General features: G+C 39.1%; 1 protein-coding gene and 3 non-coding genes across 9 annotated transcripts in view; 1 reads left to right on the plus strand and 3 right to left on the minus strand.

Annotated features, from left to right (window-relative positions):
* LOC111565599 (protein unc-13 homolog B-like) overlaps positions 1–9,998 on the plus strand; it is a 279,044-nt gene extending 269,046 nt beyond the window's left edge. For all 6 annotated transcript variants that reach the window (XM_055011386.1, XM_055011381.1, XM_055011382.1 and 3 more), the window contains 6 exons: positions 3,619–3,690; positions 4,755–4,902; positions 5,007–5,063; positions 5,442–5,525; positions 6,825–6,984; positions 7,057–9,998. In XM_055011386.1, coding sequence (XP_054867361.1) covers positions 3,619–3,690; positions 4,755–4,902; positions 5,007–5,063; positions 5,442–5,525; positions 6,825–6,984; positions 7,057–7,339 — 804 coding nt within the window. In that variant the 3' untranslated portion in view covers positions 7,340–9,998. The remainder of the gene's footprint in view (positions 1–3,618; positions 3,691–4,754; positions 4,903–5,006; positions 5,064–5,441; positions 5,526–6,824; positions 6,985–7,056) is intronic.
* trnat-ugu (transfer RNA threonine (anticodon UGU)) lies at positions 242–315 on the minus strand. The gene has a single exon. It is a non-coding gene; the product is annotated as a tRNA-Thr (tRNA).
* Positions 875–948, minus strand: trnat-agu (transfer RNA threonine (anticodon AGU)). The gene has a single exon. It is a non-coding gene; the product is annotated as a tRNA-Thr (tRNA).
* On the minus strand, positions 1,384–1,457 carry trnat-agu (transfer RNA threonine (anticodon AGU)). The gene has a single exon. It is a non-coding gene; the product is annotated as a tRNA-Thr (tRNA).
* Positions 9,999–15,214: the final 5,216 nt, after the last annotated feature.

Here is a 15,214-nt window from a genome sequence, read left to right on the forward strand (position 1 = left end):
GTCACCAGACTTCAGTCAATCCCTACTGATTTGTAATGCACGAGTTCTGGCCAGAAGCCATGACGCCTCACAAAAATCTTTGTCATGGTGCCCATTGATAGCTAAACCCCCGACTTTTGCTTTTATCTTTTACGGCTCCTGGAATTTTTTTTCTCTAATTTCATTCAATTTTGTTACAATGTACGTGGTTTTCGAGGAGATGACAAGAACTTAGTAAAAACTGATTTGGAAGTACCACATCAGGTACTGGTGGGATTTGAACCCAGGATCTCCTGTTTACAAGACAGGCGCTTTGACCAACTAAGCCACAGCACCTCCTATAAACCAAAAGTTCAACACCAATCATTGGAGTCCAAATCAAATGGCAACCTCCAGTGCTGAAAACTTAGCCAACACAGAAGTGCCAAAAGCTGCAGTTCCTCAAATGTCCACTAGAGGCTGGTTCCATAGCCCCCATTTCAGTACATTCTACATTTACAAAGTATGTAGTGTTTACAGCAGTAAGCACTATACTGAGACATACTACTTCCTCGTAATAATATACCTTAAACTTTGACCTATTGCAGTCTGTAGTGTGAAACAAGCAGTCATCTGTGCTTGTTTAAACTCATACAGCCACCTCAACCATTGTGATATAACTGTGCAGAGGATTGTGGGTTAAAAAGGCCAAAGAAGGCAAGGCAAGGCAGCTTTTCTTTGTATATCACATCAAAGGTTTTGACAGTATTCAAAGAAGCTTGAATACTGGCAAATCTGAACCCAGTGTCGTAAGACATCCTGGTATTTTTTGCCATAATGCATTTGAAGTACTCTGTATTGGGACATAATTATTTATATTAACCCTTTTCTCACCTATTATGGATAGTGAGTATAAAGGCACCGCTGGGATTTGAACCCAGGATCTCCTGTTTACTAGACAGGCGCTTTGACCAACTAAGCCACAATGCCCGCTTTAGAGAAAAAAAGTCAACAAAAGGTACAATTAAACAGTATACCTTACAAATTCAGTTATTAAGAACTTGAAATTATCAAATGTTTTACATTTTTCTTTGATAAAAAAAGACAGTTTGAGTAATTTCCATAGTTTATATTTAGAGCCCCTGGTTCACCACAAGCTGACAAGACTGTAAAGGGGTGGCTACAGTACGAAAGACCCTGCTAACCCTAACTTTTACACAATCCTAGGTCTATCCTGAATCCTTTAAACAAGTCTAAACCCTCAAACATCCCTGTGAAGGTCTGTCAGAAATTGACGATGTCCATACTTCCCACAAATGTCCTCACTTCTGAGGTCTAAAGCTCAAATTAGTTCACCCTAAGATAGATGTACGTGTATACCTACCAACATAATAAAGCTATGAAGACATATGGAAGTATCACACGAGGCACTGCTGGGATTTGAACCCAGGATCTCCTGTTTACTAGACAGGCGCTTTGACCAGCTAAGCCACAGCACCTTGTTTTGTGCTTTGCAATCATCAAACACCGAATTATGTTGAAACAAAGGCTTTCTGGTCAGTATTATCGAGAAAAACACTTATCTGTAATACATCTAGTCCAGCTGTTATTGCCCATTTAAAGGTCAGTACACTCTGGTCTGATCTTCAGGTGAATCCAATATTACCACATGGTGTGATGGGCCCTGCTTGTACTGTAAGATAGGGAAAATACCACTTTTGTAGGAACCTGATTCTTCCAAACGGGCCTTTAAGGAATGAATACATAGAATAGTAAACATGATCAATCTGCATACAGTAAAAGCAATGAGTCTATATTGTCGTATTTGACAGAAATGTGTGTATTTGGGCTGCACAGTTGTGTAGTGGTTAGCACTTTTGCCTTGCAGTGAGAAGCGTCCCCGCCTTCCCAGGATCTTTCTGCATGGAGTCTCCATGTTCTCCTGTACATGTGTGGGTTTTCTCCAGGTTCTCCAGCTTCCTCCCACAGTCCAAAAACATGCTGAGGTTAACTGATTACTCTAAATTACCTGTAGGTGTGAATGTGATTTGTCTGCATATGTAGCCCTGCGACAGACTGGTGACCTGTCCAGGGTGTCTCCTGCCTTCATCCCAAACCAGCTGGGTTTAGGGTTAGTCACTGTCAATCTGCATAGAGTAAAAACAATGGTTGGGTTTTACCTTATTTGCAGAAATCTACATTTTTCCCTGTAATTTAGGACCTAAATTTGTCTAAAATGTGTTTTTTTACTCTCAGTTCTTACTATCTTATCATGATTATTCTTTAGTGCTGGATATCGCAGCTGCTAACTCCAACTATTTCAGTTTCTAGGTTCTATCCTGAGCCCTTACAGCAATTCTTAACCCTCAAAACATCCCCATGTCATACAATATAGATAAGATTAAAATATGATAAGAAAAAACTTTATGAATCCCTAAGGAAATTCTTGTGCCACATATTGCTCAGAAAACAAAATTACATCACATGAAAAATACAGTGCCATGCAGTAAAAAGCAATAAGATAAAAGTACAAAACATTACTGAGGATAAAATATGGCAGCTTAAATGAGACTGGAATAGAAATGTATTAAATGATATCTGCAGTAATTGTGAGGTAGTAAAGTAATATCACATATAATATATAACATGATAATGAAATGTTGGACATGAAATTGAAATAATGCACCTCAAAAATAAAATATTGCACATGAAAATGAAAAGTTACATACGATACTGAAGCTGATAACGCAGAAACAGTTGAGAAAAGTAACATTGCAAATAATCTGGATATTAGTGTTTAGATTTCAGTGATGTTTCAGCTGTTTTTCCTACAGAATGAGAAGGAATTATACAGTCTGATGGTAAATACTGTGATGTTATAATAGTGTGGATGAGAGCTGTTGTCCATAACACTGAGGAGAACGATACGGGTGGAGATAAATGTGAGGAAACATGAGTTAACGAAATGAAAACAGAATGAAAAACTGCCACTTTTATGTTTCTGAAGCATGATCATTATTGATTGCTGTGTTGCCAGTTATTAATGCAAAAGAAAAAAGGCATTAAGACCTTATTAATTGATTTAACCCTCATGTCATCCTGTGGGTCAAAATTAACCCGCTTAAAGTTTGAAAATGTGGGAAAAAACACATTTTCACAGTGAAACTTCTGATGTCCACATTTTCAACATTTTTGGGAACTCTTTGAACATTTTTTGGTGGAAAAAAAGAAATGTTAAAAACGTTTCCTGAGGACATTCACAAAACAATTTTGATGTGAATGTTCTTAAAAGAATATTAGAAGTTTTACTGATATATATGGAATTACTTTAGATATTTTTAGGATTTTTTTTGAAGATTTTTACTCATTTTTTGAAAATATTTACAAAAATTTTCTTGCCAAATGTGGAGGATTTTTTTTTTTTTTAAATAAAACTTTGAAGGGAAACTTTAAGGAATTATTGGAATTTTCTTCCTGAAGGTTTTGCAAATTTTCTGAAATTTGGGGAATTTTTTTTGCTGAATTTTTGGATTTTTTTCAGACAAGGAAACAATATTTTTTGGTGCCCGTAAATGAGGACAACAGGAGGGTTAAGACTTTTAAAAATGTATTTATTTTGAACTTTTCCCTTTCGTTTATCTGATGTTTTGTCTCCTGCAGGGAGGAGGTGAAGCCAAAACTCTGACGCCCAAACAGTGTATAATCATCGACGCAGGACTGGAGACCATCAAGGTAGGAGGAGACCTTTTATTTCTGAATGTACATTCAGCTCAAGAACTCAACTGAAGTGATGAGGTACTTGTGTTTTACCTGAATGTTTCCATTTTATGCTGCTTTGTTCTTCCGTTCCACTACATCTCAAAGGAGAATATTGTATTTTCTACTCCAGTACAATTATCTGACTATGTTTGTGAGTGAAAAGCTTTTAAAATACAACACATACTCAAAGACTAAATCTAAATTTTCCAACCTTTTTGATTTCTTAGCTTCCATTTTCCATCTAAACTTCTCACATGTTGGAATAATCCAATATTACAGCAAAAATTTAAGACTGGAGAGAAAGTAAAACAAGTTTCTTGTATAAAAACTTTTTTCTTCTTCTTTTTTCACTCATTAATCAAGTTTGAAATCCTCAGATTTAACTGCTGTTTCTGTATATATAATTGGATATAAAGTAGTTAAAACCTGCAGCAGCTCCAACAGTAAAATGCTGCTGACACACTGATGCTTCACTTCCCTGGACCAAACCGGTTTTAATTTTATTTTAATACTTTAACTACATTTTTCTGCTTATGTACTTTTACTTGAGTAGAATTTTTCATGCTGGGTTTTACTTGTAATGGAGTACTTTTACTACTTTTACTTAATTATCTGAATGCTTCTTCCAGCACTTTCTGTTGCATTTAGACTAGTGTTTTTTGAGATATTTATACTATTTTTTTGAATTTTTAAACATATATAACAGCAGTAATGGGTTTAGTAAAGCTTTTCTGTACTGGTCACATCTGGTAGACTTCAGCAAACACAACAAAGTTCAGCTGTTTTGTCAAAATGATAAACATTTCCATGATCCCAACACTTTCCCAACACAATCTTTCCATGTTTCTCCCAGATTTCTTTTTTTGTTTAACACTTTATTGATTTACTGAGCAAAAAATGTTCTGGTTTATATACATTTTTGGGAAAAAGAAATAAATCTGAGCACTTTCTGTGTACTTAACACACAATATAACATTTTATTCTGGTATAATGAATGATTTTTCTCACTTTGAACTTGCTGCTTTCTTGTCTTTCAGCAATATTTCCACGCAGGAGGAAACGGACTGAAGAAGGCGTTTGTGGAGAAAAGTCCTGAACTGGCTTCTCTTCGTTACGCCCTCTCACTGTATTCTCAGAGCACCGACGCTCTAATTAAGACCTTTGTCACCACACAACACTCCCAAGGTGATCAATCAACACAAAACTCATCAGTCGTGTCGTTAGAGATGTCTTTGTGTTGTTTGAACTGGCTAAAATGTTCCTTAAACCTTCCTTCTTCCTCCTCTCAGTGCATGATGGGATGGGCATCAGAATCACCGGCAATGAGAAGATTAAACCTGACAGAGGTGAGTTCATTTCACTCTATAATCAGGAGTTTGCTGGGTTTTACAGGGAAAAACAAACCTGTTAACAAACAAGCCACAGTGTTACAGCATATTTTGCACATTTTCAAGACTAAATTGTTTACCAACGTGATAAAAATGTTCAAATTTTATTGTTATTTCCTTGCCAACCCTTGAGACTTTAAAGCTCATGGCTCCTTTCTGTGTGTTTAGTGGGCTTTTGAGTTCTGCTCTTAATAAGAAAAGATCACTTTCTAAAATATTAAGTGTAGAAGTATAAAATATCAGCTGATGGAAATGGGTCAAAGAAGCAGCAAACAGATCAGAAATGAAGAATAAAGCCAGTAAAGGTATTTTTAATCGTGTTAATGTATCATTCAGGTTCAGGGGTGGAAAAACCGATCGGAGAAGCCGTGCTGCAGATCGACATGATGCTCGGGAAAGACCGAAAAGTCAACATCAGAGGTGAGACTCCTGAGTTTAAATACATGAAGTTTTACATTATTCAAACTATGACCTTAAACCTCCTCATTGGGACCAAACCTTCAATCTTGTCTCTTTAGAACATTATTCTCAGAAGCATTTAAAGAACCATACTGCTGGTTTAACATGTTTTAGCCCATAATCTACTAGTCATTTATCATTTATACTTCTGCCGTCTCTCATCTAAACACACTGGAAGCCAAATATGAGTACAGAGGGGTACTTTTTAGATGGTTTACTTAAATAAAGGTACCAATACAGAAATATATAATTATTCCATTTCAAGAAAAGATGCGTTAAAAATCCCACTGAAGTAGAAGTACATAGGTATGAGTAGCTTAATTTAGTTAAAGTATTACATTAAAAATACTGGTGTGGTCAAAATTGACCCATTTTAAAGTTTGAAAATGTGTGGGAAAAAAATTAATTTTCACAGTGAAACTTCTGATGTCCACATTTTCAACATTTTTGGGAAAACATTTTTTGGTGGAAAAAAAAGAAATGTTAAAAATGTTTCTTTAAGAACATTCACAAAAAAATCTTTGGTTGATTTTTATGTGTATGTTCTTAAAGAAAATATTAGAAGTTTCTACTGATATATATGGAATCACTTTTGATATTTTTAGGAATTTTTGGAAGATTTTTACTCATTTTTTGAAAATATTTGCAAGAATTTTCTTGCCAAATTTGGGGGATTTTTTTTTTTTTTTTTTAAATAAAAGTTTTACAGGAAACTCTTAAGGAACTATTGGAATTTTCTTCCAGAAGGTTTTACAAATTTTCAGAAATTTGGGGGATTTTTTTGCTGAATTTTGAGATTTTTTTCAGACATGGAAACAAAATTTTTTGTTGCTTGTAAATGAGGACAACAGGAAGGTTAATGTGAAGGCAGGTTCACCTGGACAGGTAACAGTCTATCACAGGGCTACACATAGAGACAAACAATCACACTCACATTCACACCTACAGACAATTTAGAATCATCAGTTAACCTCAGCATGTTTCTGGACTGTGGGAGGAAGCTGGAGAACCTGGAGAAAAGCTACACATGTACAGGAGAACATGCAAACTCCATGCAGAAAGATCCTGTGAAGGACTGGACACAAACCTGGGATCTTCTAGCTGCAAGGCAAAAGTGCTAACCACTACACCACTGTGCAGCCTTGGTGACCTTATGTGTTACTAAATACTCAAACATGCAGCCACAAACCTGAAATGCCTCCAACAGCACCATCATCGCTGTTAAATCTCTTTTCTTTCTCTCCATCTCTGTCCGTCCAGTGATCGCGGTGAATGACATGAAGTGGCAAACATCTGGGATGTTCAGACCTTTCGTTGATGTCTCCATGGTCGGCCCGTTCCTTGCCGACAAGAAGAGGAAGTTCACCACGAAATCCAAGAACAACAGCTGGACGGCGAAGTTCAACGAGGCCTTCCAGTTGTGAGTTTCAAATCTGAAGCACCGGCAAATTAAATATGTTGAGAAGATTATTAACGTCTTGTTCTTCTGCAGCGTCCTCGGTAAGGAGTCCCCCGACTGCTACGAGCTCCAGGTGACGGTGAAGGACTACTGCTTCGGCCGGGCGGACCGGGTGGTCGGGATGGCCGTGGTGCAGCTCCGAGACGTCGCCGACCGCAAGAGCTGCGTCTGCTGGTGTCCACTCGGGCCGCGGATCAGCACCGACGAGACGGGAATGACAGTGATGAGGATCCTGTCCCAGAGGCCCGCAGACGAGGTGGCAAAAGAGTTCGTGAAGCTCAAGTCTGAAACTCGTCCTGTGGAGGAGGGAAGGTGAACAGAGGTGAACAGACAGGAAATATAGATGATGTTTAACCTTCATCCTCAGTGATCACAGGCCTTTACAAATCCAAACATGGAGGAGAAATGAGCAAAAGAAAGTTGACTATTTATCGTAGTTATGATTAGAAAGACTGGTATTTAATCAAATGGCTACATCTTTAGAAGGAGAAATCACAACGTGGTTTCAAGTCTTCAAACTCTTGAGGTTTTCTTCATCTTTTAATTCCAATTGGAGAAGATTTCCATCATCTGTAGCCATTTAAATCTGGACCTGAACCTCAAGAAGCCACATTAATTTATCATTTCTGGTCCCAGCAGTGTGAAAACTAAAAGAACCCGAAGAGTAAATTAATCCTGCCTCTTATTAACCAACTAATAATGAGATATTATTTCAGCCTTACAAATCCAGTATGTGACATCAATACCACTGCTGACTCCAAATAAAACTACAATTAATCAGCTGAATAATGTCACAGACGTGAGAACAAATGTTGTGTTTAGCATGAGTTGTTGCAGGAAGCTAACCAAAGATCCAAACTCACAGTGAGGGAATTCAGTAGCGAACAATAATTCCCCAACTCGGTTCAAGACGTCACGATTCAAACCCGTTTATGACACTAATGAGACACTTGTAGCACCAGTCAGGAGTGTCATTAAGTTGCTACTTTTCCAGACACGTTAAGATATTGTCGGACGACGACACGTTCTGATGCTTTAAGACAAGAAGAACGTCATCAGGATGTAGCGGATGCGTGTTTTCATTCAATGCTGGATGTCTGGTTAGTATTTTTCTGAATATATTAAAGCTTGAAAAGATAGAAAACACACTGAGAAAGGATTTCGTAGCGAGTTCTTTTGAAGCCTTAAAAAGACCTAACGAAGCTAACGAAGCTAGCTCGGCAATGACTCACAAAGACATGAATGAGTTCTATGACTGACTCGTAAAGTGAAAAGAAAATGTTTTTATTCAGAAGCAAAGAATTATGGGTTTAAAGCGCCCGACTGACCACTGGACTTGAATTTTGTGTTTTTAACTGTGATTTTGAAGACCTGATCTGAATGAAAACAGCTGTTTTTATGGGTTAAAGCTGCAGTAGGCAGGAATCTGGCTGGAACAAGCAAAGAAAATATGTCCAAATAAACCGCCTACCCCAGCTTTAAATGGTGAAAACACTTTCGTGGAAGTTAAGAACTTTTAATTTAAACTGCTCTGAGGAGTAGAAACCACTGTTTTTAGGGGGTTAAAGCTGCAGTAGGCAGGAATCTGGCTGCAAAAACCAAAAAAAAGTTGGCTTCACCTGTGAGTTAACATCAAAGTCTTCCATCCATCCCATTGTAACACCTCTTTCTATCCTTACTGCAGGCTTTGTTGCTTTTTATTCCATCTCAGCTGTTGTGGTTGAAGCTCTGACATTTTCTAAAGTCTAAAAACAAAGTCAAAATGAGATGCAGATGTCCAGTTTTCTCCCAGACCACCTGAATTTCAAAATGCTAAAAGGTTTTTATGGAAATGTTGCCCAAAGATGCCAAAAAGTTCTGCATACTTCAGATTTAAATGGTCAAACGCTGTCATGGAGGTCAAGAAACTCTACTTTTACAGTTTTTGCAAACCAGAACCTGCGACTCTGAAGACCTGATCTGAATGGAAACAGCTTATAGTCTGTTTTCTAGAAGTTAAGGCTAGAGTAAGTATAAATCTGTCTGGAAAAGGCAAAAAAAAAAAAAAAGAAAAAAATAATTGTAACCCTACTTTCCCAAGTAAAAATCCTCCATCTATCTATCTGCCGATGTCCTGTTTCCTTTTAAATTACTTGAATTTCAACATGCCCAAAGTTTTTACATAAATCCTACCCATTGATGCCTAAAATACTGCCTACACCAGCTTTAAGTGGTGAAAACTCCTTCATGGAGGTCAACAAACTCTGGCTGAAGTCGGCTTTCTAAAGCCTGAAATAAAGTCTAGAGGAGGTGCAAATGCTTGGCTTCCTCTCAGATCATGTGATTTTCAACATATTGAGAGGTTTTCAAGGAAATTTTGCCCAGTCAATGCCCAAAAAGTACTGCCTACCACAGCTTTAAATGGTTTAAGGACTCATGGAGGTCAAGAAACTCTTTCACAGTCAACAATAAAGACCAAATCCGATGCCGCCGCCTTGCCCTGCATGCTCAGCCGCATTTACTGAATATCTGAGTTAACTGATGGGAGATGAAGCTCATAGGCAGGTTGGACTGATCCGATCCAAACTGTTTACTACGTGCCAAGGAATGCAAGCGTTCAGCGAGCCACGGTCAACTAACTCTTCTTGTTTTGACAGATTTGGCTTCTGCAGACGTCCCACTTTTTACCGCAAATTTACATCTTCAAGTTTAGTTCTGCTGAAATAACCGAACAAATTTTTATCTGCGGTAAAAAGTGGGATGTTTGACGTCTGAACTCTTGCACTCTGTTTAAAACTAACTAAGTTTGTACAAACGAGAAGAGCATGTATTTATTGTACACAAAGTCAGCTAGAATGGTGATTTTTTTCTTTTTTTTCCCATGTATGTACTGTGAAATATGAAGACTGATCAAATGTATGTATCAATATTCTAATGTGACATATGTTGAATATACTTGTAACGATATTTTGTATATAAAATATTTATGAATCAAAGCAGTGGCTCCAGTCCTCCGTTGGTTTTCAGCTCCAGAAACTAAACAACGACACAAACAGCACAGGTTTGGTTGTAATTTCCTGCACATTTACAGACGCTTGTTTAAAGTAACTAAGTACATTTACTCAGGCACTCTACTTAAATACACCTTTGAGGTACTTGTGCTTTACCTTTTTATGCTACTTTATGTGTTTTAGATTATTTAAGGGAGAACTTTTCTTTGTTTTAAATGACTATATTAGTTGTTTTACAAGTTTTAGGCCATTTAAGGGAGATTTTTTTTTTCAAAGAAATATGAGTTATTTTACATATTTTCACATTTTAAAGTGAAAAGTTTTTATTTCTAAGGGACTGTATTATTAATATGACATTTTATAGACTATTTAAGGGAGAACTTTCTTTTCTTTTTTTAAAGACCACATTGTCCATTTTAAATGTTTTAGACTATTTAAGGGAAAAATGTTTTAACGGAGTTGTAATATGGTTTAGACCGTTTAAGAGAGAAATTACTTTCTTTTTTTTAAAGGGTCTTATTAGTTGTTTTGCATGTTTTAGACTATAAAGCACCCATCACTTTCCATAGAAGTTTTTATTCTGTTTCCAATCCACTGAGCAACAATCTGGAGTTCTATTTCCTGTTTTCTCCTTTTATTAATCCAGCCGCTGTGTTTTAACTTGTGCTCAGGCTGTGGTTTGATAGAACTGTCCTTAAAGATAAGATAAGATAAAGATAAGATAAGATAAGATAAAGATAAAGTTCTTTATTTCTCCCCACTCCAGGGGAAATTTACATTGTTACAACAGTTTTATTTACAATATATACAAGGGTGGCAAAATTTTTAACAGAAAAAATAAAAATAAAAATAAAGTTTAAAAGTGCAAAGATGTGCAGTGCAAGAATGTCTGTGCAAATTTTATGGTTTGGGGTGGTAATGATATAGTCCAGTTTATGTTAACATCAGCCAGTGATGCTGATGTTGTAAAGTCTTATAGCAGATGGGATGAAGGACCTGCGATAGCGCTCTTTCTTGCAGGGTGGATGTCTCAGTCTGCTGCTGAAGGAGCTGCTTAAAGACCCCACAGTGTCATGCAGTGGGTGAGAGGGATTGTCCATGATGGATGTGAGCTTTGACAACATCCTCCTCTCACCCACCTCCTCTATGGAGTCCAGGGAACAGTCCAGGACAGAACCAGCCCTCCTGACCAGTCTGTTTAGTCTCTTTCTGTCCCTTTCAGTGCTCCCTGCTCCCCAGCAGACCACTGCATAGAAAATAGCAGACGCTACCACAGAGTCATAAAATGTCCTGAGCAGAGTCCTGCACACTCCAAAGGACCTCAGTCTCCTCAGCAGGTGGAGACGACTTTGGTCCTTCTTGTACAGGACCTCTGTATTGTGTGTCCAGTCCAGTTTGTTGTTGAGGTGAACACCCAGGTATTTGTATGTGTCCACCATGTCAATGTCCAAACCCTGGATGTTCACCGGTGCAGTCCGGGGTGTCCTCCTCCTGCGGAAGTCCACGATCATCTCCTTCGTCTTACTGGCGTTGAGCTGCAGATGGTTTCGCTCACACCAGTCCACAAAGTCAGAGATGACCGTCCTGTACTCCCGCTCGTCCCCTTCAGATACGCACCCAACAATGGCTGTATCATCGGAGAACTTCTGGAGGTGACAGCTCCCAGAGTTGTAGTGGAAGTCCGACGTGTACAGGGTGAAGAGAAAGGGGGAGAGCACTGTCCCCTGTGGGGCCCCCATGCTGCTGACTACCACATCAGACACACAGTCCTGAAGCCTCACGTACTGTGGTCTGTTGGTGAGGTAGTCGATGGTCCAAGCAGCCAGGTGACAGTCTACTCCTGCTCCTTCAAGCTTCACCCTAAGCAGAGAAGGCTGGATGGTGTTGAAAGCACTGGAGAAGTCAAAGAACATGAGCCTCACAGTGCTGCTGGGTTTCTCCAGGTGAGTCAGTGATCTGTGCAGCAGGTAGACCACTGCATCATCCACTCCAATGTTCGGTTGGTAGGCGAACTGCAGTGGATCCAGATACTGGCTCACCTGGGGACGGAGGTTCCTGAGGACGATCCTCTCCATGGTCTTCATCAGGTGAGAAGTGAGGGCCACAGGTCTGAAGTGGTTAGGCTCCCTGGGGTTCCTGGTCTTAGAGACAGGAACCAGGCAGGAAGTCTTCCATAACAGAGGAACCCTCTCCAGACTCAGGCTCAGGTTAAAGATGTGCAGCAGCACCTGACAGAGCTGGTCTGCACAGTCTCTAAGGAGTCTGGAGCTGATTCCATCAGGACCTGCAGCTTTCCTGGTCTTGATCTTTTTAAGTTCACTTCTCACCTGATCAGCTGTTATGGAGAGGCAGGGGGAGGGTGGCAGGAGGAGGGGTGATGGTGGTGGTGGGGGGTGAGACGAGGAGGGGTGATGGGGCTGTATGCGGAGTCCGGAGGTGGTAGAAGACGGGGATGGGAGGAGGGGTGCTGTTGGTGGTGGTGGTGGTAGAGAGCTGAGGTGTGAAGAAGGAGCTGGCTGGCCGGTGCTTTGATGAGAGGGGGGAGGAGTGGGAGCAGAGTCGAATCTGTTAAAGAACAGATTCAGCTCATTGGCCCACTCCTGGCCTCCTGCTGCAGCTCCCCTCTCATGGCCTCTGCTGTAACCAGAGATGGATCTCAGGTCTCTCCAGACCTCCCTTGTGTTATTGTCCTGCAGGTGAGATTCCATCTTGGTCCTGTAGCTGGCCTTGTCCGCCTTGATCTTCTTCTTTATCTCCTTCTGCACCCTCCTCAGCTCCTCTTTGTCCCCAGATCCAAAAACCCTCCTCTTCTCCTTCAGCAGGGTCTTCAGTTCCAGGGACACCCAGGGTTTGCTGTTAGAGAAACACCGTACTTTCCTGGTCGGTACGATGTTCTCTGCACAGAAGTTAATGTAGTCCGTAATAGTGTCCGTCAGTGAATCAATGTCCTCCCCGTGTGGACCACACAGCACATCCCAGTCTGTGGTCTCAAAGCAGTCCTGCAGCGCCTCAGTGGCCTCGTCAGACCACTTCTTCACATACCTGGTGGTGGGGGGTTGTTTCTTCACCATAGGTATGTAAATGGGCTGCAGTCTCACCAGGTTGTGATCTGAGTGGCCCAGTGGGGGGAGGGGTGAGGAGCTGTATGCATCCTTGATGTTTGCATACAGCAGGTCCAGGGTTTTATTGTCTCTGGTATGGCAGGTCACGTACTGGGTGAACGTGGGGAGAGTGGCAGAGAGCGATGCATGATTAAAGTCTCCTGAGATGATGATAAGAGACTGAGGGTGAGATGTTTGCAGCTGGGACACTACACTGTGGATGAGTTCACAGGCTGCAGCCGCATCAGCCGAGGGAGGGATGTACACAGTAATGGCTATTACATGTGAATACTCCCGGGGCAGATAGAACGGACGCAGACTGACCGCCAGTAATTCTACATCCTTAGTGCAGAGCTGCTCTTTAACGCTAATGTGTCCAGCATTACACCATCTCTCATTCACATACATCACGAGGCCCCCACCCTTTCTCTTACCACTCTCCCTCGCGTTCCGGTCCGCTCTGACCAGATGGAATCCGTCCAGAGTTAAAAGTGAGTCCGGAGTGAGTTCGTTCAGCCATGACTCCGTGAACATCATGAGGCTGCTCTCCCTATACTCCCACTGCAGCCTGGTCAGCGCCGTCAGTTCTTCCATCTTATTCGGGAGAGACCTCACATTCCCCATAATCACAGATGGAACGGACGGCTTGTACCTCATAACTGTACTTCAGTACAATACTTGACTAAATGTACTTCATTTTTATCCAAAACTTCACCTCAAGTTACTTTTTCTAAAAGTGAGGATGAGCTCTGAGGCCAAACAAACATTTAATCTAAGAATTGTTGGAAATTGATTTTTTTTTTTTTAAATTCTACAAAGCAGAGGATTTCTCAGATATTTCTCTTTTGCAGAATCCTTAATTTCCAAAAAATCCTCCTAAACAGAATTAAAGAATATCTGTGATTGATTATTGTGATAGAATACTATATCTCAACTAACCCTAAATATTCCAGTGTTAATGATAACGTTGTGAATTTTGTTCTGTTTGGTCAAACTTCCACCACATGGGGGAGCAGTTCCCCTGTGAAGGAGGCAGACGTCATAAAATGAAGGATTTATTTAGCTCAGGTGTTGCTGGTTTTCACTGAGCAGAGCAGAACTCAGCTGTGTTTTCTTGTCTATGATTGGAAATATCCGTATTACAGAAGAAGTGGACGCACTCTGTTTGGAAAAACCTGCAGAAACTGTGAGTAATAAATCACATTTGATATTGAAAACGATGGACAGTTTGTCACTTTGCAGGCGTCTAAACAGAGCGATCAGCAAACGTGGCTTGTTGGGTTCTTTCTAGCAGAACAGAGCTTCCTATGGAGTGACTGTTGAGCTGCTGTTCAAATACAGCTGGATTTATTTATTTTGTCACCTGAAATAATTGTTAAAAATTTGAATGACAAAATATAAAGTAAATGTCTGAAAAATATTAAGAAAATGTCAGAGAACTTTATTAAAATGTCACGTGATTAAAATGGAAGAAAAATAGCAATGAAAATAAAAAAAGTAGCATATTAATTAGATTAAATTAATTATTTAATTATTAAATAATTAGATAAATATTATATGTCCAAAAATATTAATAAATGTAAAGAAAATTATATAATTAAAATGTTAAAAGGTTTGTCCCACATGTCATTAAAATGTTTAAACAATATTTTAAAACCATCTGAAAATATTGTGAAAAATACTGGAAAACATCAATATTTTATGTCCAAAAATATTAATACAATGTTAGAAATTTTGTCCTGGAAATATTTATTAAAATGTCCAAAAATCTGGTTAGAATAGATAAACAGTTATCCTAAAAAATATAGAAAAGTATGTCTAAAATCTTAATAGAACATCTGAAAAATATAATTCAAATGGCCAAAAATATTAATAAAATAGATGACAAAACTGTTATCCTTAAAATATATTTTTTTAAATTAGTCTAAAAATATTAAGAAACGTATTAAAAATATTCATAAAATATCTAAAAATATATTAAAAATCTAATTTTGCACTTCCCATTATTTGCGATGCTTCATGTACAGGCTTTGTTTATTTACATTTATCAGACTTTAACAAATCAATCTTTATCAAACCTACTAAAACATAAAATTGAAT

This window comes from Amphiprion ocellaris, chromosome 6, assembly GCF_022539595.1.
Source record: "Amphiprion ocellaris isolate individual 3 ecotype Okinawa chromosome 6, ASM2253959v1, whole genome shotgun sequence".
Taxonomy (NCBI): domain Eukaryota; kingdom Metazoa; phylum Chordata; class Actinopteri; family Pomacentridae; genus Amphiprion; species Amphiprion ocellaris.